We start from the raw sequence: 26,926 nt of genomic DNA on the forward strand, positions 1-26,926 counted from the left end.
TATCAAGAGTCAGATGCTTAAGCAACTGTGCCACTGAGGCACCCCCTCACCCCCACCCAACACTCAAACTTTTAAAAATATTGATTGCTATATTATCAATCCAAGAAAGTTTCTAGTCACATTCTGAACACTGATTAAATGAAGAAGCAGAATGTAGTTCTAATGACCTGAAGATACTAGGATGACATAAAATCCTGGGTGATGTGCTCTCACATGGGGGACACATAGGTTGTGTCATGAAATTATAGGTATAACTTTGATAACATTTATAAATTTGGTTTTACTACATATTAACAAAGTTATTGAGTAAGAAACTTTTGCAATCCTTTAATGCTGTTTGAATCATTCTATAATATGTCACATAAATCAATATTGGTTCAGTGTGGGAGAAGACAAAGATAAGCAGTAAAACAGACTAGAAAATACAGAATCCCAATATCGATGAATTTCTATGTGGAAGAACAAAAGTGGAACACAATAGAGGGTTAATTAAGGTGGTAGAGTATTAAGGGGCCCTGGACTTGCCTTGTTCCTCGAACATAGTTAGATTAACATCAAATCATTTCGAACATTTAGGAAATTGATCTGAGGATTAAGAGAAGTATCTCCACAATTAGAGGGCGAGAACTTGTCAGGTATGAAGTGCAGAAATGTGAATTGGGGGAAAGAAGCCCACAGTGGCACAGAGAGAGGAGAGAGTGAGCTGGGGAGAAACAGCAGCACATAGGATTCCTACTAGAAAAACACTTCGCCAAAATGGGGAGTTGGGAGGAACTGACTATTGCAAGTTTTTACAAACAGAAGAGCTCAAAATTCTGAGATTTTAGGAGTCCACAACATATGCTATAGTCAAGCCACACGGGCAGTGGTGCTCCTGGAGAGAAGGAAGGTGGAGGTATCCCCTGTGTTGCACGGGGAGAAAACATTCCCCTTCTTGGAGTACATACAGAGGAGGGTATATTGCTTCTCCAAGGGCAAAAGACCCAGAGAGCATCATTGAATGGCCATTCATCAGCAAAGGACAGAAGTGCACGGAGAGGGCAGATAACTTGGTCACTGTTTTTCACTGTACTTCAACATAAACTCCAAGCACCTGTGAGGTCATGCAGCTGCTTTTCTGGGACAAAATGGCACCAGACATAGCACAGTGAAGTCTCCTCCAGAGGAAGGGAGTGGGTCCACACCGTGTCAGGCTCTTTAAGATTTGGAGTTTTGAATCCCAACCATGCCAGAGATAAAACACAGGAGATTGTGGTGCCAGGTGTTTGAGGGCCTGGCACAGGCAGGTATCTGACAGAAGTCTGAAACCCAAGAGGGGAGTTGGTTCACTTGTCTTTAAGGGTTTCCTGAATAGGGGTGGGTGAGAGCTCCCCTCTCCAGGGAGGAGAGAGTGGGATGATGTCATCTTCACCCCACCCACCAGCACTGTTGGACTTCAGTGGACTTTGCTCAGTGAGCAAAAAAAAAAAGTGCCCGTGATGCAGGTTGGAGCCACTTATACCAAACCCCAACCTCTGCATATTGCAGGTGCATCTTAAGGCAGGTCTGACTGTGAACCAGTGCAGAAAGCCTGTCGCACATAGAACAAATGCATGCGCCAAGTGTACACATCATAGAGTGCTCCAAAGCGTGAGTTTCAGTTCTGATAGAAATAGGACCAGGATTTCTTTTTTTTTCATTCTTTAGATTCGGCTTGTAGTTTTTGTTTGGTTGTTTTTACATTTGCTTCCTTTTTTTTTTCTCTCTCTCTCGTTTTCTTTGAAATCAGGCTTATAGTTTTTTGTTTGGTGTTTTGTTAGTTCCTTTTCATTTTCTTTTTTTTTGGATCGGGCTTATTTTAACAAACAAATCAAAGCACACCTAGTTAAAGGTCCAAACAATCCTCCATGCAAGAAAGGAGGAACTCTACAGAGGACTGACCTGTGGAAAAGAGCAGCAAAAACACAACAGCAAAGTGCACAAAGCACACACCAGAAACACTTCCTGAAGTGCTATGCCCTGGACGATGTATGAACCCTTCTTAATATAGCATTACTGTCAGGAGCAGGAAACATAACAAGCTTTCATAACATGAAGAAAGAGAAACCTAGACAAAATGACATGACAGAGGGATTCTGCTCAAAAGACAGATCAAGAAGAAACCACATGTAGGGATTTACTCAAAAACAGATATAAGCCATATATCTGAACAAGAATTTAGAACAACAGTCATAAGAATGCTAGCTGGGCTTGGGAAAAGCATAGAAGACACCAGATAAAATACTTAAAAACTAGTCAGGTCAAAATAAAAAAATGCCAATATAACTGAAATGCAAAACTGGATGTAATCATAATGAAGATGGAAGAGACAGAGGAATGGCTAGGTAATACAGAAGATAAAATTACAGAAAATAATGAAGCTGAAAAGAAGGGGGAAAGGAAACTATTAGATCATGAATATATACTTAAGTGATCCACAAAGCATAATAATATCTGTATAAAAGGAGTCCCAGAAGAAGAAGAGTGAGAAAAAGAAGGTTTATTTGAACAAATTACAGCTGAGGACTTCACTAATTTGAGGAAGGAAACAGGCATTCAAATCCAAGAGGCCAAGAACTCCCCTCAGAATCAACAAAAACAGGACAATACCAAGACACATCATAGTGAAACTTGCAAAATACAAAGATTGAGAATTCTGAAAGCAGCTGGGGACAAAACGTCCTTAATGTACAAGGGTAGATGCATAAGGTTAGCAGCAGACCTATCCACAGAAAACTGGCAGGCCATAAGAGAGGAGCATGATATATATCATGTGCTAAGAGGGAAAAATATGCAGCCAAGAATACTTTATCTAGCAAGGAAGGAGAGAGAGAGTTCTCAACACAAGGAAAAACTAACGGAGTTTGTAAACAGTAAACCAGCTCTGCAAGAATTATTGAAGGCGACACTTGGGGAAGAGCGACAAAGGCAACAAAGACTAGTAGCAACAGAGACAATGTACAGGAATAGTGACTTTCTGGGTAGCACGATGGTACTAAATTCATATCAATAATTACTCTGAATGTAAATGGACTAAATCCTCCAATACACATGATACACATAGGGTATCATAATGGATAAAAAACAAGACTTATTGATATACTTCTTACAAGAGACTCATTTTAGACACCTTCATATTGGAAATGAGGAAATAGCCATTTATCATGCTAATGGAGAATGTGATACACCACATTAATAAAAGAAAGTATAAGAACCATGTGATCTTCTCAGTAGTTACAGAAAAAGCATTTGACAAAACACAGTATCCTTTCTTAATAAAAACCCTCAAGAAAGTAGGGATAAATGGAACTTACCTCAATATCATAAAGGCCATATGCAAAAGGCCCATAGCTAATATCATCCTCAATGGAGAAAAACTGAGAGCTTTTCCCCTAAGGTCAAGAACACAACAGGGTTGTCCACTCTGACCACTGTCAGCTTGGTACTAGAAGTTGTTCAGCTTGGTACTAGAAGTCCTAGCCTGAGATATCAGATAATAAAAAGAAATAAAAGGCATCCAACTTGGCAAGGAGGAAGTCAAACTTTCACACTTCATGGATGTTACTATACTTTATGTAGAAAACCTGAAAGACTTCACCATAAAATTTCTAGAACTGATACGTGAATTCAAGAAAGTCACAGAATATAATATCAATGTACAGAAATTGGTTGCATTTCTATACACCAACAAAGAAGCAGCAAAAAGAGAAATCAAGGAATCAATCCCATTTACAATTGCACCAAAAACCATAAGATACCTAGGAATCAACCTAACCAAAGAAGTAAAAGATCTGTACTCTGAAAACTATACAACACTAATGAAATAAATTGTAGACACAAATGGAAAACCTTCCATGTTCATGGATTGGAAGAGCAAGTACTGTTAAAATGTCTGTTCTACCCAAAACAATCTACATATTTCATGTTATCATAATAACATTGGCATCTTTCGCAGAGCTAGAAGAAACATTCTAAAACTTGTATGTAATCAAAAAATACCCCAAATATCCAAAGTAATGTTGAACAAGAAAAGCAAAGTGGAGGCATCACAATTCTAGATTTCAAACTGTATTACAAAACTGTAATCATCAAGAGGGTATGGTACTGGCACAAAACAAATAGATCAGTGGAACAGAATAGAGAACCCAGAAATGGATCCACAACTTTATCATCAACAAATCTTTGACAAACAAGGAAAGAATATCCAATGTAAAAAAGACAGTCTCTTCAACAAATGGTGTTGGGAAAACTGGACAGCCACATACAGAAGAATGAACCTGGACAACTTTCTTATGCACAAAAATAAATTCAAAATGGATAAAAGGCCTAAATGTGAGACAGGAAACCATCAAAATCTTAGAGGAGAACACAAGCAACAAACTTTGACCTCAGCCAGAGCAACTTCTTACTAGACACATCACTGAAGGCAAGGGACACAAAAGCAAAATTGAACTATTGGTACTTCATTGAGATAAAAAGCTTCTGCACAATGAAAGAAACAATCCACAAAACTACAAGGCAACCTATGGAATGAGAGAAGATATTTACAAGTGACATATCAGATAAAGGTCTAGTGTCCAAAATCTATAAAGAACTTATCAAACTCAACATCCAAAAAATATATATAATAATCGAGTTAAGAAATGGGCAGAAGACATGAACAGATATTTCTTCAAAGAAGACATACAAATGGCTAACATATACATGAAAAAATGCTCAAATAAGAAATGCTTACATCATTCATCATCAGGGAAATACAAATCAGAACCAAAATGAGATATCACCTCACACCTGTCAGAATGGTGAAAATTAACAACTCAGGAAAAAACAGATATTGGCGAGGATAAACAAATAAGGGAATCGTCTTACACTGCTGGTGGGAATGCAAACTGGTGGAAAACAGTATGGAGGTTCCTCAAAAAGTTAAAAAACAGAACTATCCAATGACCCAGCAATTACACTAGTAGGTATTTATCCAGAGGATACAAAAATTCGAGGTAGCACATGTACCCCAATGTTTATAGCAGCACTATCAACAACAGCCAGATTATGGAAAGAGCCCAAATGTCCATTGACTGATGAATGAATAAAGAAAATGTGGTATATACATATACAATGAGATATTCAGCTATCAGAAAGATTGAAATATTGCAATTTGCAATGATGTGGATAGAGTGGGAATGTATTATGCTAAGCAAAATAAATCAGTCAGAGAAAGAAAAACAGCCTATGATTTCACTCATGTGAATTTAAGAAACAAAACAGATGAACATAGGGGAAGGGAAGGAAATTAAACAAGATAAAAATGGGGAGGCAAACCAAAAGAGACTCTTAACTTATAGAGAACAAACTGAGGGTTGCCTTAGGGGAAGTGGGTGAGGGAATGGGGTAAATGTGTGATGGGCTTTAAGGAGGGCAGTTGTGAGCACTGGGTACTATATGTAGGTGATGAGCCACTAAATTCTACTCCTGAAACCAATACGACAGGTATATGTTAACTAACTTGAATTCAAATAAAAACTTGAGGAAAATAAAGTGGAACACCATATTATATGATAAATAAAAATAAGTTGTAAAAATACTAAAGATATGAATAATAATTCAAGAATAATTAAAAATATTAAAAGAAATTTTAGGAGTAAGCAATATGTCTCACTTGTCCTGTGAAAGGAACCAGGTAGTGTTTTCCATTGCTACCTGTTAAACAGGCTCTCACAGGGAAGAAAGTGTTCCAGAGAATGAACAGTTTTTACAGAGAATGAATATTTGTACATTTTGTGAAAGTTCAAAAGATTTAGATTAACATATAGACAGGAATCATGAGTTTTAACATCAAGGAATGCAGGGACTAGAAGCATTGATGACTATCTTAAAGACAACATGATTTTCTTTCAGGCTGCTCATTTACAAACCAGGTATACAACATACATTTGGTGGGCCATAAATCAGGCTTTCGGTTTCAGTAAAGTTTATGTACACTCGTGCTGACTTGGAAAGAAATCTAAAGGGCTTCCTTTAAAGACCAGGCCTTTAGAGAGTTTTTCTCTCATCGGGCTTTAGCTTGTATTGTTTCTCCTCCTTGCTGAAATATTCAGGCCTGGTGTTACAGTTCCAAGTTAAAGGTCATGACTCCAGGGATTTAGTTTGTGAATTTCTGCCTTATGAAGCAACAGGAGGAAGATCGCTGTCCTCTCTGCAGGTGTTTGCATCACACACAATTCGGAGTTATCTGATCTTCTGTGGGTGTTTGGGTGTTTTTTCCAGTACCTTTCCCCTCTCAGCCTAACTATACCAGGTCAGACTTGTGTTTTCTTTAAATACCTTTATAGATGGATGTCCAAATAATGTATTGTGTAAACCAAGGTAATTGTGAAGGTGATGACCTCAGGTGAGAGGAACATATGATCACCCTCTACAGCATGGAGCGTTTCCCCAGTTCCTTCAGGATAGAGCTCAAATTCCCACATTTGTCTTACAAAGCCTGTCTTTGTCTCCAGGTCTGTCTGTCTCCGTGGCTTTAGCTGTATATAATGAGGCCACCAAACCAACATCTTCTACATGCCTGAGGCTTTCCTTGTGCCAGGAAGATGCTACCTCTTACCCTCCTCAAACACCAGAGAAGCACATATGCAGCTTTCCATTCACTTCTTAAGAGGTATTTAACTGCTCTATGATAGGTTTTTGTGACCCTTTCTCAGTAGAATTCACCACTGAAATAAAGAGAAAAGAGTGTGTACAAACGCACATGTACATACATTCATATGCATACACTATGTCTCTATACAGCTGATCTTTCATTTATTGGTGAGAGCTAGGAAAAATGGAGAATTTGTCATGGATGCATAACTCATAAATTTTAAGATTTTTTTTTTTTTAGAATTTAGCATAGATTTTCTCCTGTTGTTAAATGGCTTTCTATACTTGTTAATGTCTATTTTTTTCTTAGTATTTTCTATTTCAATTGAGTCTTTTTTTGATATTTAGTTGTTTAGAGATTTTTTTTTTTTAGTTTTTAACCTAATTGTGATAAGACCTGTCAGTCTTATCAGTATGGTCAGTATGTTACAGTCCTACAAAACTTCTTGAGATTAGGGTTATTGCATAACATGTGATCAATTTGTGTATACGTTCATATGCATTTCTAAAGAATATTAATCTTTAATTGTTGGTTGAAACAGTCCACTTATACCATGAGTTTGAGCTTGTTAATGTGCTGTATAAATCTTCCACATCTTTCCTAAAACTTTTATCTACTTGATCTCTTAATGATAGGAAAGAGGTATTAAAATTCTCTCATTAATGCAGTGAATTTTTCAGTTTCTTTTTGAGTTTTATGTTTTTTCCGTCCCTATTTTGAGGCTAGTTTACTAGAGTATGGAATTGATCTGTCATCTAGGTGCATAAAAATTTTTTGTCACTATTTGGTGAGTTTCTTTATCTATAGTTTCTTTATCTATCTATCTATAGTTTCTTTATCTATCTATCTATCTATAGTTTCTTTGTCTATAGGCAAGAAATGATTCTTGCCTCGAGCAATGTAGCTACACCAGCTGCCAACTAGACCATATGTTTCTTGAAATATGTTTTGTAATATGTTGAATGCCAATATTTTTGCATACTATATTTTAGATTTGATTTCTGTGACCAATATATGGAGATTTAAGAATGCTATCAGACTATGTTTATTCTATTTTTACGCTATATTAAAGCAACTCTTATTATGGTTCTAGTCATGAGAATTACTGCCCATTTTTTAAAATGTGGGCTTAAAAAAGCCCATCACAGTGAATTTATCACGTTAACCATTTTTAAGTGTACAGTTCAGTAGTAGTGTTAAATATCTTCACGTTGTTTTACAACAGATCACTACAACTTTTTTTATCTTGCATCACTGAAATTCTTCACCAACTGAACACTGATTCCCCTCTTTCCTGCCCAGAGGCCTTGGCAATAGCTTTTTACTTTCTGTTTCTATCATGTTGACTGTCTTGGATACTTCATATGAGTAAAATCTGACACTATTTGTTCTTTTGTGACTGGCTGACTCTTGCTTGGCATAATGTCCTCAAGTTTCATTCATGTTGTAGCACATGACATGATTTCCTTCTTTTTAAAAGCTGCGTAGTATTCTAATATATGTATATGCCATATTTTCATTATCCAGTTATCTGTTGTTGGACATTTGGGTTGCTTCCGCCTTTTGGTTATGGGGAATAATGCTGCAGTGAACATGGGTGTGCAAATATCTCTTTGAGATTCTGCTTTTCATTCTCTTTCATCTCACTCAGAAGTGCGATTGCTGGATCACATGATAATTCTACTTTTAATTTATGAGTAATCTTCATACCGTTTTCCACATGACTGCACCATCTTACATTTACATTAATGTAACCCGGTGCACAAGTATTCCATTTCTCCATATCCTCACACCCACATGTTATGTTTTGTTTTTCTGAATAATAGCCATACTAATGCTATAAGGTGATATCACACTGTGGTTTTCATTGGCATTTGTCTTATGAATAGAGATGTTGAACATATTTTTGTGTGCTTTTTGGCCATCTGTATATCATATTTGGAGGACTGTTTATTCAAGTTTTTTGCCCAGTTTTTAAGGATGTTGTTTGTTTTTGTTGTTGGTGGTAGAAGTTGTCTATATATTCTAGATATTAACCTCTTATCAGATATATGATTTGAAAATATTTTCTCCCATTCCACTGGTTTTCTTTTCACTCTGCTTTTGTTTTAAGTTTATTTATTTACTTAGAGACAGAGACAGAGAGAGAGAGAGAGAGAACAAGCAGAGCAGGGGCAGAGAGAAAAGAGAGAAAGAATCTCAAGCAGGTTCTGCACTGTCATCACAGCGCCCAGCATGGGGCTTGAATTCATGAACCATGACATCACGACCTGAGCTGAAACCAAGAGTTGGATGCATAACTGAGCCTCCAGGGCACCCCCACTCTTCACTCTGTTGATTGACTCCTTTGATTCCCTGAAAAATTTTAGTTTAATTTTTGTCTATTTTGCTTCACTGACTGTGCTTATGGTGTTATATCCAAGAAATCATGGCCAAATCCAATTTCCCCATGTTTTCTTCTAGTTGAATAGTTTTATGTCTTATATTAGGTTATGGAGTTAATTTTTTTTATATGTTGTTAGACTATGTTTATTTCAAAACACTTTTTACTGTAAAATCAAACAGATATGATAAACCACATTAAACAAGTATATAGTTAATGAATTAGGATACTGTGAAGACCCGTATCGACCGCCATTCTGGTTAAGAAATGCAACTTTGCCAAGTTACCCATGTGCCCATCCTTGTGTCACAATTAAATCACTACTCTCCCCTCTTTCCAAATGGAACCACTGTTCTGAATTTTAGTTATAGCTTCACTGCATTTCTATATAATATTATCACCCAAGTATGAATCCCTAGAAACTCTAGTTTATTCTTTCACAACTTGAAACATGGCAGTGTTCTGAATCAATCTCCAAGTACGGTTCATACTTTTTTTTTTCCTTTGGCCACTGGGCTCTCCTACAAGTACACTTTATTTCTAATTTATCTGTGGAAGAATCTCAGGCTGTACGGTTTCCTACAGTCTAGATTTTGCTGACTGCACACTTCTTGGCAGTTTACCATGTTCCTCTGTCTTCTGTGTTTCCTGGGAATTATCAGTTGGAATCCAGAAGTTTGACCAGACTTAGGTTCAATCTGTTTAGCAAGAATATATCTGATGGGGCTTTATTTCATCAGGAAACACGTATTTGTCACTACATGTTAGGTTAAAAGCCATCGAGGCTGAAAATACAGATTTATTAATTCAGTGGAGATTGCAAAATGATATTTTAATTTGATTATTTCTTTTATACATTACCTTGAAAGTATTATGCAAGATGGTTACCTTCATTTTTAGTATTTATTTCCTTGTATTCATTTCCTCTTTTCAAGATAACGAATTTATTCCCTGTTATCTTCAGGATGTAATCAACCGATTAATTAAAAAATAACATATCAGTACACATTTGAGAATTAAAGCCTATTTTATTGGTTAATTTCTCTTTTTTTAAAGCATTTTTTGTTTATTTTATTTGAGAGAATGCAAGGGAACAGGGGCGGGGCAGAGAGACAAGGAGAGAGAGAATCCCTTGTGGGGCTTGACCCCACAAGTGATGTGATTATGACCTGAGCCAAAATCAAGAGTTGGACACTCAACTGACTGAGCCATCCAGGTGCCCCATGTTGATTAATTTCGTGTTAAAGTAGTTCAGTATTCCCTTTTTGGGCCAGTGGAAGCTCCTTGCAGTCCTCTTGATATGACTCTTGGTATGATATTCTTTGCAACCTGATATGCCAATATTTTCCAGGCTCATTTTACACATTTTATGAAAGAGATCTTGGATTAGCCATTAATCCCAGATCCCTGGTTTTCCTTTAATATTTGATTTATTTTAATGGTGGTGATATTTCAATACCACAATCTGAGCAGTAGGGTTATTCAGCGGGCAAAACTAGGAATTTTTACGAATACCTATTTTAAAAGAAAAAATAATTCTTGATATCCTTGATAGTAATTGCAGTTTGTTATTTCCATCTCAAATTCAAGACCATAGGGTTTTTACTTGATCTCTTTAGTATCACTTCCCTTTTTTTGCACACTGACAACCCAAGAATCTAGGCACTTGGGGAAACATATATATGAGAGAATAAAGGCATCCCACAATTTTTTTTAATGTTTATTTTGAGAGAGAGAGAAAAGGAGTTTTAGCGGAGAAGGGGCAGAGTTAGGGAGAGAGAGAATCCCAAGCAAGCTCAGCGCTGTCAGCACAAAGCCCCACATAGGGGTTGAACTCTCGAACTGTGATATCATGACCTGAATGGAAATCAGGAGTCTGGTGCCTAACCAACTGAGCCATCCAGACACCCCTGTCCCACAATTTCTTACTTGTTTTTACTCACCTTACAAATTTAGTGGTCTTAGAATAACAATATGAACGTCACCACCACTAATTTTGATGACTAAAAACAGTTAAATTTTTTTTCTCTCTGCTCTTTCTTTTCTTCCTTACTTGATCTGCTTTCACCTTTTGGTGCTATTAGACTACAATGCCCTTACTACTACACCCGCCCCTTTTTAACCATAATTGAACACTGACTCTACAATAACAATATATTTAATAATGTTAAGCAGTATTTAGGTTGTCTCACTATTAATTTTGATTACATGAAGCTCATTCTCTACTAGATTTCTTACGAAACACTCTTGGTACAATACACTGATTTATTATATGTTGAATAATTCCAGATATTAAATTATTTAGTCACATTATTTCTATTAAGTATGTTATATATGTATTATATTTTCTCCTGACATGAATAATGATAATTAAGTTCTCATGATAGTCTAATTATTTCCTTCATAAGCCAAATGACTTTTTGCCTGAAGATATAATTTCTTTCCTTTGTTCTTTTCAGTATAGTAACTTACAAGAATATATCTTGCTGTTGGCTATTCTGGTTCAATATTCTCAGATACACAAAAGCAGTCTCTAATTATGTATTTTCAAGGTTTTGTTTTAATTTTAGGAAAGTTTCTTCAATTATAGTTTTTAATATTTTTCTCTTGTTTTAATTTTTTTAATAACTGCAATTGTCCAACTTGTCATTTATTTGCCTATTTTTAAATTTGTCACTTTCCCTTGAATATCATTTATCTCTTTTATTTTTAAAGAATGTTTTATTTTATTTATTTTTTTCTTGAGAGAGAGCGAGAGAGCGGGAGAGAGTGTGAGAGACAGAGGCAGAGAGAGAATCTCAAGCAAGCTCCACACTGTCAGCACAGAGCTCAACACGGGGCTTGATCTCACAAACCCTGAGATCATGAACTGAGCTGAAATCAAGAGTCGGATGCTTAACTAACTGAGCCACCCAGACGACCCCTTCTTTTCTTTTTAATATTTAATTTTTTCCTTTTCCACATTGCATTTCTTGATATAAATGGTTAGTTGTGTTTATTTCTTTCTGTTTTTTCTATTTTAGTTTTCTTGTCTATGTTGTATATTTTGTATGAGACTTGGACTTTGATACTTTTCTTCTTCACCATTTTTTTTAATTTGGTTTTTTGAACTTGTAGAAAGAGACAGTTCAGATATTTTCTTCTAATATCAAGAGTTCCTGCTTCAGTTTTTATGAAGTGTTAAAAAGTAGAGTGTCTTGCTTTCAGATATTTTCTGATTCAGTAGTAACTTCCACTGGCCCCAAATGGGAAGTATGGAACTCTTTTATTATTTTTCAAGATTGTTTTGTCTATTTGGAGCCCCATGCAATTCCATACAAATTGAAAGATTGGCTTTTCCACTTAGGTGGAAAAGACTGTTGGAATTTTGATAGGAATTGCATTAAATCTATAGATTACTTTGGGTTGTATTGACATCTTAACAATGTTAAGTCTACCTATCCATGAGCATGTTATGTCTTTCTATTTTTTTAATGTATTTTAAAGTTTCTTTCAGCACTGTTTTATAGTTTTCAACATGCAAGCTTCTCACCTCCTTGGTTAGAGTTATTCCTAAGTATGTAAGTCTTTTCATTGCTATTGTAAACAGAATTACTTTCCTAACTTCCTTTGTAATTGCTAGTGAACAGCTACATGTTGGTCTAGTACTCTGCAACTTTGCTGAATTATTTTATTAACTCTGGTATCTTTCTTGTGGGTTTACTGGGTTTTCTATACCTCTGATCATGTCAATTGCAGGAGTGCCTGGGTGGCTTAGTCAGTTGAGTGTCTCACTCTTGATTTCAGCTCAGGTCATGATCTCACGGTTTGTGAGTTTGAGCCCCACATCAGGCTCTGCACTGACAGTGTGGGTCCTGCTTTGGGTTCTCTCCCTCTGTCTCTCTCTTTCTTTCTCTCCATTGCTTGCTCTCTCTCAGTCTCAAAATAAACATTTTTAAAAAGACCATGTAAATTGCAAATCAAGATAGCTTTGTCTCTTCCTTTCCAATTTGGATGGGCTTTTCTTTTCTTATCTGGTAGCTCTAACTAGAACTTCCAGTGTAGTGTCAAGTAATAGAGGTGAAGCAGGATCCTTGTCTTGTCCCTGACCTATTTATGTTTTATTTGTAATGCCTAACTGGCATAATACATTGATGTTAATGTTGTTTGTGGTTTGTCTTAGTCTGCTATAAAAAAACAAACAAAACCAAACTGTAGGCTGAGTAGCTAAAAGACAAACATGTATCTCTCAGTATTCTGGAGTCAGAAAAGCCCAAGATCAAGGTTCAGCAGATTTGCTGTTTGGTGAGGAACTGCTTCCTGGTTCACAGACAGCCATCTCCTTGTTGTGTCCTCACTGGCAAAAGGGGCAAAGGAGCTGTCTGAAGTCTCTTTTATAAGGGCACCATCCCACTCATGAGGGATCTACTTTCATGACATAATCAGCTCCCCAGAGGTCACTTCCTAATACAATCACTTTGATCATTAAATTTTCAGCATGTAAATTTTGGGGGAACAGAAACATTCAGTCTATAACAGGGTTTAAAGAAATATTTGTGCATACCATTAAGAGAGATTCATGCCTACTATGTAAATTCAGTTTAGTGTTACTGGGACTATGGCAAAAGTCTACACTTCTTTAGGAGGGTGTAAAGAAAGGGAAATTGATCAATCCTATCTGTCAGGGATCACAAAAAGCATCATAGAAGTGACTGCCTTGAATATTCAAAGCAGGAAAAGTGTTTGATAAGCAGGTATGAGCAGAGAGAACTTGAGAAGCTTTTTCTAGGAAAAGAGATACGACAAAAGCTCCAGAGGGCTTATACGGCTTGTTGCTATAGGATAACTTTCAGTAGTTGAAGTTGACCTGGATTGTAGGATCAAAGGAGAGACTCTGTGAAGATGACTAGAAACATACAATGTGCTACGGAAAAATTTGGATTTTATCTTGGAGGAAATGGGAAAAATATAAAGATGTTTGAGATTGTCCAATCTGCATAGAATTGAGATGATACTCCACAGATGTTAGTTGACTGATTATAATATTGTGTGGTGGAAACCTGTGGGGAAACTAAGCACACTTTGCTGTCAACTGAGTGCATGGTGTTTTTGTAATCTCACAAGCCAAAGGCCAAAAAATGCCAAAAGAAACTATTGTATGCAAAAAACACTACCTTTCTTTCATTTAGTGAGTAAAATAAAATGAAGATTAAAGACAGACCTAGTACTATGCTGTTGACAGCTCTTTATTTTTTTTTTTTTTTTTTTTTTAAATTTTTTTTTCAACGTTTATTTATTTTTGGGACAGAGAGAGACAGAGCATGAATGGGGGAGGGTCAGAAAGAGGGAGACACAGAATCGGAAACAGGCTCCAGGCTCTGAGCCATCAGCCCAGAGCCTGACGCGGGGCTTGAACTCACAGACCGCGAGATCATGACCTGGCTGAAGTCGGACGCTTAACCGACTGCGCCACCCAGGCGCCCCGACAGCTCTTTAAAGTAGGAAAAGATCCACAGCCATTGAATCTTGGAGGAGATGGTATTAGTTTTATTCCTTCTTCATGTTGTGCATCTGATATGTTCTCCTTCCATACTGAACAATGGTGACCCAAGGGACTTGCAAAATTGTGAAAGTTAGAGATCTTTAGAAACCTAGGGCTGAATCTAAGGAACTGCAAAGTGAAATAAATTTGGGGGGCATTTTCTCCTTGTCTTCACCCCTCTCTCTAGCTCTTCAGATGCTTTTAACATTTGACTACAGTCAGAGATCTAAAGTCCCGCTATAACCTCACTACATAGATCTGGGTCTTCTTGGAGGATCCCATATTCTTAAGTTACCTCTTTTCTTTGATGTCAGCAATAATAAAATAATACTAGTAATATTACACAGGTAATATTTCTTGATTGCTTACTATGTGTTAGGCAAACTGTGTGATCAAAGTAATTCAGTCATTACGTCAGATACCTCTGTTCATCTTTCCAAATATGAGAAAAAACCATGTCATGACAATAACAGGTAATATTTCTTGATTGCTTACTATGTGTTAGGCAAACTGCCATGATCAAAGTAATTCAGTCATTACATCAGATGCCTCTGCTCATTGTTCAAAATATGAGAAAAAACCACATCAGCTACATGATATCTGGCTTTTGAAAGATTCCAAACACCTTCTGCATACTTCTTGGCATATGTTGCTTTGATTATATCTCCTAACTGCTTCTGATTAGGGTCTTCATGTTCACACAGGTACAGCAAATATTTAGCCTGATAACATTGTTTCTTCCCAATCCCCTTCTGTGAGTGTGTGTGTGTGCATGCATATGTGCATGGGGTGGGGGTGGAGTAGGAGAGACATGTGATGTGAAGGCAGAAACTTTATCTTAACTTTAACTCTATTCTCCTCTCAGTCTTTGTCATCAATGAACCCTCCTGATTTTAGTTTTCAAAGTTCATTGTTGTCGGTGAACTTGAGATTTCCCCCTTCCCAATATTCGTAAGCATTAATTAATCACTTAACTTGTTTATACATTAATTTATTAAAAATATGTATTTAGCAATTGAATGTGATCAAAGAGTTACATAATTAGGGTAGGTCTGTTAGTACCAGTTTCTCCAGGAAAGTTCCAGTTTAAATGCATTATTAATAGTGAAAGCACTTTTTATAGTGTTGTAGTTTGAAAAACAAATAATAATCCTAAATTATGACTGGGGGATTCAGGGAAACTGCAATGTAAATGAACAAAAATAAAAATTGTAGTAATAAAGTTTAGGAGAGACTTTGAAGTTAATACTTATGCTTTCAAGAGGTCTAGTATATACTTAAATTAGACTCCTGATTGAATTTAATTCTATCACTAAAATTTACTTTCTTTAAGTCCCAATCTCTGGGAATGAGCTTGAGAATTGTGGATTTATTGATTTATGACTGTTCTTTTAATTCCTAGGGCCTAACAGATCAGACAGAAAATCTCCAGTGCCTTACATCTCTAAAGAACATTGAAATGATCAGCTTTATGGACAGGAGCTTCTCAGGCTATCTTAGGTTGCAGCAAGCGTAAGTCCAATATTTGCGCTCATGGTTGCCTGCCACACTAGGCTACTTGGTGTAGATTGATTTTAAAGATTTACCAGTTAACCATTAGAATAAAGTCACTATACAATCACTTAAAAAAGTGTTTCCTGAGATACTTATACCGAGCCTTGTTGTACTTCAGACTATTAAAGTTCCAACTTGATGAATAATGTCATGTGGAAAAGTCCCCACACCCCTTATCTTTTAGCTCAAATTTTGGTCCAGCACAACAAGCAACAGAGTTAGTAATCCATGCTAATTTCATGAGCCAGGATCTTGATGAAATATTAGCTAGTTTTTTTTTAAACCTCTTCTTACAAAATGCTGCAACCAACCAATCACAAAGTTGGATTTTGTGGCTTATTAAGAATTCTCATCTAGGCTCTGACTCACACCTATCGTGCTTTAGGAAGATGACAGTGTCACAGGGTGAAGAAACACTGTGGGAGTTGCTTAATAATAATTAAGGCTTGAACTAATGTCTTGCAGTATCTGTCTCAGAATCTCTTTTTCTCAGCACTGTGAAGAAACTGGAGAAAGGGATATTATGGGGCTCAAAGCTCTCTGTTTGGGTCTGTTTTGTGCTCTCTGTGCTTCTTACATTTATATCACCATTCCAGGCAACATTGAAGAATACTGGAAAGTAATAGGCTTATTTACAGTTGCTAAAACCTGCACATTTATGGTAAGATTAACATTTTTTATTCTGGATATTGGAATGTCTTGTTGACTAAAAATCAGTGCTTATGAACTTTTTAGAAATTACTGTTTTGAAATAACCATTGCTTCTTTGTTAGAAAAAATTAATTACACAAAATTAACTAAAGTTATAAAACTAGCTATATCTACATCTGTGCAAACAGAGTGGGACAGAATTCTTGCTTCTAAGGAGTTTGTATGCAGATGTAAAGTTTGTGTATACTGTGATATGCATAAGTGGTATTCTTGACAAGAAAGCTTTGAAGCTTACTTGATACCTTACATTTGAGTTATATTTAACATATTTGAGTTTCCAGTTATATTTTACTTATATATAAGTGATACTTATCAACATTATTGAGACTTGTGCTTATTTGGTGTTAATTTAGGGCTCTCAGTATTTCATTGGTTTCCACTGTTTATCTTTTTTTAAATTTTTTAAGGTTTATTCATGTTTTAGAGACAGAGACAGAGCATGAGTGGGGGAGGGGGAGAGAGAGACGGAGACACAGAATCCAAAGCAGGCTACAGACTGTGAGCTGTCAGCACAGAGCCCGATGCAGGGCTCGAACCCATGAACTGTGAGATCATGACCTGAGCTAAAGTCATACACTGAACCAACTGAGTCACCCAGGTGCCACTCCATTGCTTATCTTTAATCAAAATTTCTAGATTTCAGAGATTGTCTGACTTGAAATATGCAGGGTCGATTATGAATTCAAGCAAAAACAGCTCTTGGTAAGGGAGAGATATGGTTAGGATAGCATTTTTCAGCTCTTAGAATACACAGGTTTTCAGTAATGTGTACTTCTCTGAATCCCCACTACCTTCCGACTATTTGGACCAGTTTACAGAGGAGGAAAAGAAGTTCAGAGGAGCTCACGCAGCTAGAAAGCGACCACTTCAAAATTTGAAGGCACAAATGCCTCATTCCAAAACTTGTACTCTCTCTGCCAAACCAAGTGGCTCCCAGAAAGGTCGTTTGATGACGGAAACAGTAAGAAGCTGAAAGGAGAAGACAAAGCAGCAGCAAATGATTAGAGAAGAGAGAACAATCTATGATATAAGGAGAGGCTGTCCCATGGTACTTTGCACAGCAGACAGTGGTTCTGTGAAAACACAACCATCTCCTGTCTGCATCTGCCTAGTCCTGCTATTTCTCTCCCTGATCACTTCTAGCGGCTGACCTTAAGCATAACTGCCTCTTTCTCCAATGCTCCTACTCCTTGATTTAATGTAACATGAAAGAAGATGTGGGGAAACAAGTGCCGACTCCATAGTCTTTTCCTTTTTCAGCTACAAATTATTCCCACCATTGTCCATCTATAACACAATTATGCACTTTATAGATTTCACATTGTATATGGATTGTTCTTTATTTTTACAAAGATACTAAGAAGAGCACCCATGTATTTACTTGCAAGATTATTCTAGTAAAATTAACAGTCCTTGGCTGTTCGCAAAAAAAAAAAATTATTCTTGTCAGTACTGAATTTTGTAACTCAAAGTTGAGATACCAGAAAATAGAGTACCGTATCATGGGAAATGGAAGTGAAAAGTAAAGTTTTTGAGGAAGTAATCTTGATAAATAAAATGAATTGCTATGGAGTCATATGTTAACTTGGAAGGCTGAGTTTGGTAAAAGAAAGCATGTCCGATCTTCTAAACTTTCCTTAATCCTCCCTTGTACATTTTTAACCTATAAAATGGGGATATTAATCATAAATACTTTAGAGGATTGCTCTGAGAATTACAGATAATGTATGGTAGAACAGCACAAAATAATCTCTAACGTGATACTTTTGTTATTCAAAAATACTTACCAGCTCAGAAACATAAAATGTCTGAGAAATGAGAAAAAAAAGCAATTCACTTTTTAAAATTCGCTTCACTAAATGAAAAATTAGCTTAATTTACCCATTTCCCAAAATCTTGCCTTAAAGGACACTCTACCTGATTATATTCAGTTAGCATGAAATTACTTAAGAATTTTTAGTAGTAAAGAATACTTAAATAAGGCAAGATTCATTAAATACGTACATGTAGTAGGCACTCCTCTATGTACATTAGAAGTCCTAACTCACTTAGATCATACAACAGCCCACTGAGGGATTTGTTGTTATTATTATGATTACAAATGTATAGATAAAAAAATTGAGGTAGAGCGTAATTTGCTTCAGATCATATACTCAGTAAGTGATGGTATAAGTGGTTGGTCTGGAAAAATGAGTGCAGATTTGGCTTTGACCTTTACTGGCTGAAACTTAGGGCTTCTGCATGCTTCCTCATTGTTAAAGTATAGGAATTAGACATTCTCTAAGACCCTGTAATACCATACTCTGAAATAATTGTAGGAATGTGTTTGATGTACTATTGACCATGTATTTTTAAGTTTTTTTCTTTTGAGTAAACTGCCCAGTGACATGTCACGAATTTCCTAGAAAAGTTATCAGAAATAACAGGGAGATATTTTTTTTCAGTGCTATCAAATATGGGATTTGAGAGATGGGGGTTGGGTGCTAGGACACAGCTATTTAAAGTTGAAAACAGGGCATTAAACAAAAACAAAAATAAACTATTGGGACCTCATCAAGATAAAAAGCTTCTGCACAATGAAGGAAACAATCAGCAAAACTAAAAGGCAAACTACAGAATGGAAGAAGATATTTGGAAATAACATATCAGACAATGGGTTAATATGAAATACCTATAAAGAATGTGTCAAACTCAACACCCAAAAAACAAATAATCCAGTGAAGAAATGGACAGAAGACATGGGCAAAGACTTTTCCAAAGATGATATCCATATGGCTTACAGACACATGAAAAGATGGTCAACATCACTCATCATCAGGGAAATACAAATCAAAACCACAATAAGATACCACCTCACCCCTGTCAGAATGGCTAAAACTAACAACTAAGGAAACAACAGATGTTGGCAAGAAGGCGGAGAAGGACGAAGACTTTTGCACTGTTGGTGGGAATGCAAACTGGTGCAGCTACTATGGAAACCAGTGTGGAGGTTCCTCAAAAAATTAAAAATAGAGCTACCCTACAATCCAGCAATTGCCCTACTAGGCATTTATCCAAAGGATACAAAAGTACTGATTTGATGGGGCATATGGACTCCAGTGTTCATAGCAGCAATAGTGACAATAGACAAATTATGAAAGGGCCCAAATGTCCATCAACTGATGAATGCATAAAGAAAATATGGTGTGTATGTATGTGTGTATGGGTATGTGTGTGTGTATATATACATATACCCATACCCATACACACACACACACACACACACACACACACACACAAATTGGAATACTACTCAGTGATGAAAAAGAATGAAATCTTGTATTTGCAACAATATGGATAGAGATAGAATATATTTTGCTAAGCAAAATAAGTCAGGCAGAGAAAGACAAATACCATATGATTTCATTCATGTGAAATTTAACAAATGCAACAGATGAACATAGGGGAAGGAAAGGAAAAATAAGAACAGAGGGAGACAAACCATAAGAGACTCTTAAATACAGAGTACAGACTGGGGGTTGTTCGAGGGGAGGTAATTGGGAGTATGGGTTAAATGGGTGATGGGCACTAAGGAGGGCACTTGTTGGGCTGAGCACTGGGTGTTATATGTAAGTGATGAATCACTGGGTTCAACTCCTGAAACCAATACTACACTGAATGTTAACTAAATTGGATTAAAATAAATAAATAAAAAGCATTAAAAAGAAAAAAAAAGATAACCAGGGCATTAAATAACTGTTAGTGTGAGCATAAGAGAACTTTTAAAATTTTGGATTAGATAAAATGAACAATAAAGAAGAAAAATATGACAACATTCCTATAAAACAAAAAGAAAAGAAAAGATGTTATAAGACCTGGAAATTTTCCAGGTAAGAATTTACAATTATAAAATAACTTCCAGTTAATTGACAGCTTTTGAATGACCCAGTTACTAATAAAATACAGGATACTTTAGATTTTCAAAGGCAAAAAAGTATGGAATAAAGTCTATACAGTATTACTTGGAAATAAATATTACAAATTTGGTGTAATATAAGATGAAAATGTTCAATTTTGTTTTGCTTTTACAGGATATGTGTTTTGAAAACTTAGGTATTATGAAACATGGGGACTTAATTTCCATGATATTCAGTCTGGACTATACACAGCCACTCTCAGATGAAAATGTCACAGTGACCGATACAAAATTTGTTGATACTCCAGTACGTTTGTACTTGCCAAAGAGAAAGTCAGAAATCCGAAGACCAGCTGTCATCTATATTCATGGTGGTGGTTTTTGCTTTGGAAGTTTCAGTAAGTTTATCACATAAGGAAAAAACTATAACTGGCAATATGTTTTTGGTATAAGAAATATTTAATATAAATATACATACTTATATGTATAATAGGGATAAGTATAGCTATAAATATTAGATATTGAACAGACATAGACATATGTTTGGAGAAAAATAGGCAGACCATTATTTCTGTTTTTGTTTTGCTTGGTTTTGATAAGCTCTTTCTTCTCAGCTTCCATATTGAATCATCTCATATCAAATGAAAATAAGACATGAAGGAGTCAATTAGTACAACTTCTTTCCTGTGACATTAGAATATATTCAGGAGCAGAAACTTTGAAGTGATATGGATGTTGTAAACAGTAAATCAGAATCACATGTTGTTGGTTGCTACAAGATCAAGTTTGTAAATACCAATAACAATAATGCTAACAGTTAGTAAAGCTTAGAATGATAGCTAGTCTCAATTCTTTTAAAGGAAAACACAAAATAGACATAGGTTTCATTAAACTCCTTCTTATGAAGTCTAATTTCCCCGTTCATTTCTGGCTATGATTTAAGAGGAATAGGTAGAAGATTCAAACCAAAAACATGAATAAATTTTCCTTCATGAAAGCTTTGGAAAACTCTTTGATAGAATGGTGCTGGTATATCAGGAGGAGGCACCATTCTATTTAATTAAACAAATGAAGAGAATGGAGGAAAGATAAACAGGTAAGAAGTGATTTTTTTTTTAACCTTTTGCCTTTCTCTAAGCCTCATTGGGTTCTAAATAGTGAGAACCTTATAAAAATATGTGCATATAAGAAGCTACACTTCACCAAACAAAAGTTATGAGGATTAGTCACAGAGAAAATTGGCATGGAAAATTGATGAGGCACAAACATTCAGATGAATATACAAAAGGCCAAAACAGACTGAAATTTTGGCTTTCCAGATTTCTCCTTCCTAGCTTTCTGACAACTAACAAATTAGAAATAATATATAGTCAGTAAAATTTCATAGTGACTTGTCAAAAGAAAATTATTTACGTGATTTAAATAGAGGTTAGAGAGTTTAGTTGGCCAGGCTCACTTGAAAATCATTTGATGACCCCACAGGTCCTCACTTGAAGAAGGATGATGGGATTTGGGTTTGGGTTTTGGTTAGGATAAGCTGGGAAAAATTGAGTCCTTGTAATTCCAGCTCAGGAGGCACTATTCAACTTTAACCAAAACTCGTGGGTGGGGCTTGGTCCCTGTGTTCATGTCCCTTGGTTGGTTGGTTGGTAGATTCCTGAAAACCATCCCAATAGTCACTATTGAATTTACGATCATCCTTACAAGTATAGGATGATAGCTTGCCTCCAAGACAATAATTAGTGAAAACAATTCTGCTTTTTTTTTTAATTTATGTATTTTGAGAAAGAGAGAGAATGCAGTAGGGGTAGAGGGAGAGAGAGAATCCCAGGTAGGCTCTGAGTTGTGAGCACAGAGCCCAACATAAGGCTCAAAGTCATGATCCATGAGATCATGACCTGAGCTGAAATCAAGAGTGGGACACTTAACTGACTGAGCCACCCAGGCAGCCCAGTCAAAGCAATTCTAGGAGGAGGTAATAGGATGCAGTAAAGATCAAGACTCTTGGAAAGATGTGATTCATAGGTGAATTTTATAACATCCAGGGAAGCAGGTATTCTGAATGTCCTTCAGGAAGTCCTCATAAAGATTGTTTTCTTTCTCAAAGATTTTAAAAGATTCTGGAAAGTATTCTAAAGCACACACTGTGACAAGGAAGGGAAGGACAGTCATGTCGTACTTCTAGTAATGTATGAAGCCCTAAGACAGTGCTTCTCAAATTTTAGTGTCTCAGCATGACCTAGTAGACTTAAAAACTGTTGGGCCTGGCCTACAGAATTTGTGATTCAATAAGTAATGGTGGGGACCGATGATTTGCATTTCAAATTAATTTCCAGGTGCTGTTGATGATACTGATCTGGGCACTACACTATGCTTGACTGCTTGTGGAGATCAATGACCTGTGCCCTGCAGTGGCTCAGAAATCCTGTCCCATGTATCTGAGTTCTGTCTCTCATTCGTGTGTCACTCACGGCCTGTTTGACTCTAGGCCTCCCAGTGCCTCCCACTCAGCTAGAGAGCAAGCTTGTTGCTATTTCAGAGGAAAGAGGGTATGAAGGATTGTATGCCCTCACATTTCGAACGCTGTGTCCTTGGCTCAATCCCCCCTTCTGTAAGTTTGTTATGCACCATATCCATCCTTGGCTCACTTCTTTCTAATATTCTCACAGGAATATCAGACAAAATCTGTAGACAAAATCACTCTTTCTCCCTTTGCTCCATATCATATATCTCTTTCCTTCTTATTTGACTTCATCAGTGTATCTCCACCAATACTCTGTTTTTTTTGCTTTTTAACTTTGAAAAACATGTTATGCTCATTTTTATCTTGAAAAAATATTTTTCCACTTGGCCATGAATTCCTCTGTCTCATTAGTCCCTTTGATTTCCCTTTCCTTCTCAGACCAATTTCTATATACTGTATGTTCTAGGCCTTCCCTATTTCCTTCTTTACCCACCTTTAATTAATTCCTCGATCTCTCTACTCTAGTGCATTTGATGAATACTAGTCTCTTCTTTGACATTCTCACTGCTGCTCCTTTTTCTTTCTATGACAAAGTATCTCCTAGATTTCCTCTGTTATTCATTGTTTTCTCATCTCCCTCCCTCTCTCATTTAAAAACAAATCAAGCAAACAAAATAACAGGTTTCCCATACTTACTCTTCATGAATATTCTTGTCCCCCAGAATTCTCTCCCTATCTTTGGGATTTGACTGTACATACTCTCTTTTCCAATCCCTGATATTCTCCAAATACCCACATGCTGCTGACATCCAGTCCTGAATCTGCTTCTCTGACACTATTCCTGAGTCCTGATTCCACATATACACCTATCACTTAGACATTACAACTGGACAAACCACAGACATCTCAAGCTCCACATGATCGAGTATAATTTATTGTCTTGTGTCCAAATGGCCTCAGAAGAAACAAACAAAAGAACCACTATCAATCTAAAGCAACATTGAATGCTCTCAGTAAATAGCACTTATGATCAATTAATTATAGTTCCTTAGCACTTACATCTAATTACCATATCCCATTCATTGTACTTCTGAACATTTTGACTTCATTAACACAATTTAGTACTTCGTCATCTTTTACAGATAATCTTTCCTGATGTCTCTGCCTTTCCCTGCTCAACCTTATTTCATCTTCTACACTTAGTATACTGGATCTTTCTAACATGCAAGTCTGATTATATGATTTCTTTGTCTAAACTTCACTTTTATCACTTAATAAATTTAAATCCATTAGCATAGTGTTCAGATTTCCAGGTTCTTACATTTTTAACTTGCCAATGCTCTCATTCATAATTTTGTTTCAATCATACTGAACTTAATATTTAGTTCCCCACCGACCTGTACATTCTTATTTCTATCTCTGCCTGTGCTTTTCTAGTATGTTCTTCCCATCTTACTGCAAGAAGACTCTTGGTCACCCTTTTATATTCAAGTAAAGTATCATTTTGTGGTGTGTGTGTGTGTGTGTGTGTACTTTTCCTTGGCTCTAAAAGACTTTAGTAATGTTTCCATGTGTCCATTGCAGCTTGTGTTTACCTGCTGGCAGCAATCCTTGTTTTATTTTAGAATCGTGTTGCATGTTTGGGTTAGCCTCTCTCCAGGAAGTGGGATCACCACTGAGCATCTAGCTAATAAGCACATTCCTTATAATGAAGGTTAAACAGATAAATGTCTTCTGGAAAAAATATACTGAATTGCTGAAAGGAACTTGTGTTGTTGTTGTTCTAGAGGGATTCTTAGTCGAAATGCTTTCACAGTATTTCTTTTTTTTTAATTTTTAACTTCATTTTTTTACTTTATATCCAAATGAGTTAGCATATAGTGCAACAGTGATTTCATGAGTAGATTCCTTAATGCCCCTTACCCATTTAGGCCATCCCCCCTCCCACAACCCCTCTAGTAACCCTTTATTTGTTCTCCATATTTAAGAGTCTCTTATGTTTTGTCCCCCTTCCTGTTTTTTAATTTTTTTTTACATTTATTTATTTTTGATAGAGACAGAGCACATGTTGGGGAGGGGCAGAAAGAGAAGGAGACACAGAATCTGAGGCAGGCTCCAGGCTCCAAGCTGTCAGCACAGAGCCAGACGTGAGACTCGAACTCACAAACTGTGAAATCATGATCTGGCCGAATTTGGATGCTTAACCAACTGAGCCACCCGGGGGCCCCTGTCCCCCTCCCTATTTTTATATTATTTTTGTTTCCCTTCCCTTATGTTCATCTGTTTTGTATCTTAAAGTCCTCATATGAGTGAAGTCATATGATATTTGCCTTTCTCTGACTAATTTTGCTTAGCATAATACCTTCCAGTTCCATCCACGTTGTTGCAAATGGCAAGACTTCATTCTTTTTGATTGCTGAGTAATACTCCATTGTATGTATGTATGTGTGTGTGTGTGTGTGTGTGTGTGTGTGTATATATATATATATATATACCACATCTTCTTTATCCATTCATTCATTGGCGGTCATTTGGGCTCTTTCCATACTTTGGTTCTTGTTGATAGTACTGCTATAAACATTGGGGTGCATGTATCCCTTCAAAACAGCACACCTGTATCCCTTGGATAAATACCTAGTAGTGGAATTACTGGATTGTAGGGTAGTTCTATTTTTAATCTTTTGAGAAACCTCCATACTGTTTTCCAGAGTGGCTGCACCAGCTTGCATTCCCACCAGCAGTGCAAAAGAGATCCTTTTTCTTCGCATCCTCGTCAACAGTTGTTGTTGACGGAGTTGTTAATGTTAGTCATTCTGACAGGTGTGAGGTGGTATCTCATTGTGGTTTTGATCTGTATTTCCTTGATTATGAGTGATGTGGAGCATCTTCTCATGTGTCTGTTAACCATCTGGATGTCTTTTTTTTTAATTTTTTTAATGTTTATTTTTGAGAGACAGAGAGAGACAGAGTGCAAATGGGGGAGGGGCAGAGAGAGAAGGAGACACAGAATCCGAAGCAGCCTCCAGACTCTGAGCTGTCAGCACAGAGCCTGATGCGGGACCTGAACTCACAGACTCTGAGATCTTGACCTGAGCCAAGTTGGATGCTTTAACTGACTGAGCCACCCAAGCACCCCAGAACTGGATGTCTTCTTTTGAAAAGTGTCTGTACATGTCTTTTGCCCATTTCTTCACTGGATTATTTGTTTTTTGGGTGTTGAGTTTGATCAGTTCCTTATAGATTTTGGATACTAACCCTTTATCTGATATATTGTTTGTAAAAATCTTCTCACATTCTATTGGTAGCCTTTTAGTTTTGCCGAAAGCTTCCTTCACTGTGCAGAAGTTTTTATTTTCATGAGGTCCCAGTAGTTCATTTTCTCTTTTGTTTCCCTTGCCTCCAGAGACGTGTTGAGTAAGAAGTTGCTGTGGCCAAGATCAAAGAGGTTTTTGCCTGCTTTCGCCTCGAGGATTTTGATGGCTTCCTGTCTTACATTTAGGTCTTTCATCCATTTTGAGTTTACTTTTGTGTATGATGGAAGGAAGTGGTCCAGGTTCATTCGTCTGCATGTCTCTGTCCAGTTTTCCCAGCACCATTTGCTGAAGAGACTGTCTTTTATTCCATTGGATATTCTTTCCTGCTTTGTCAAAGATTAGTTGGCCATATGTTTGTAGGTCCATTACTGGGTTCTCTATTCTGTTCCATTGATCTAAGTGTCTGTTCCTGTGCCAGTACCATACTGT

At 36.6% G+C, this 26,926-nt stretch overlaps 1 protein-coding gene across 2 annotated transcripts in view; it reads left to right on the forward strand.

The window, feature by feature from the left end:
- Nucleotides 1-6,540: 6,540 nt before the first annotated feature.
- AADACL2 (arylacetamide deacetylase like 2) overlaps nucleotides 6,541-26,926 on the forward strand; it is a 44,760-nt gene continuing 24,374 nt past the window's right edge. The window contains exons 1-4 of one of the 2 annotated variants that reach the window (XM_047876604.1): nucleotides 6,541-6,673; nucleotides 15,962-16,071; nucleotides 16,710-16,774; nucleotides 20,895-21,117. In XM_047876604.1, the coding sequence (XP_047732560.1) occupies nucleotides 16,772-16,774; nucleotides 20,895-21,117 (226 nt within the window). In that variant the 5' untranslated portion in view covers nucleotides 6,541-6,673; nucleotides 15,962-16,071; nucleotides 16,710-16,771. Of the gene's footprint in view, nucleotides 6,674-15,961; nucleotides 16,072-16,634; nucleotides 16,775-20,894; nucleotides 21,118-26,926 lie in introns of those variants that run through there. The other variant, XM_047876603.1, reaches the window with a different exon arrangement.

Source organism: Prionailurus viverrinus, chromosome C2 (genome assembly GCF_022837055.1).
Source record: "Prionailurus viverrinus isolate Anna chromosome C2, UM_Priviv_1.0, whole genome shotgun sequence".
In the NCBI taxonomy this organism is placed as follows: domain Eukaryota; kingdom Metazoa; phylum Chordata; class Mammalia; order Carnivora; family Felidae; genus Prionailurus; species Prionailurus viverrinus.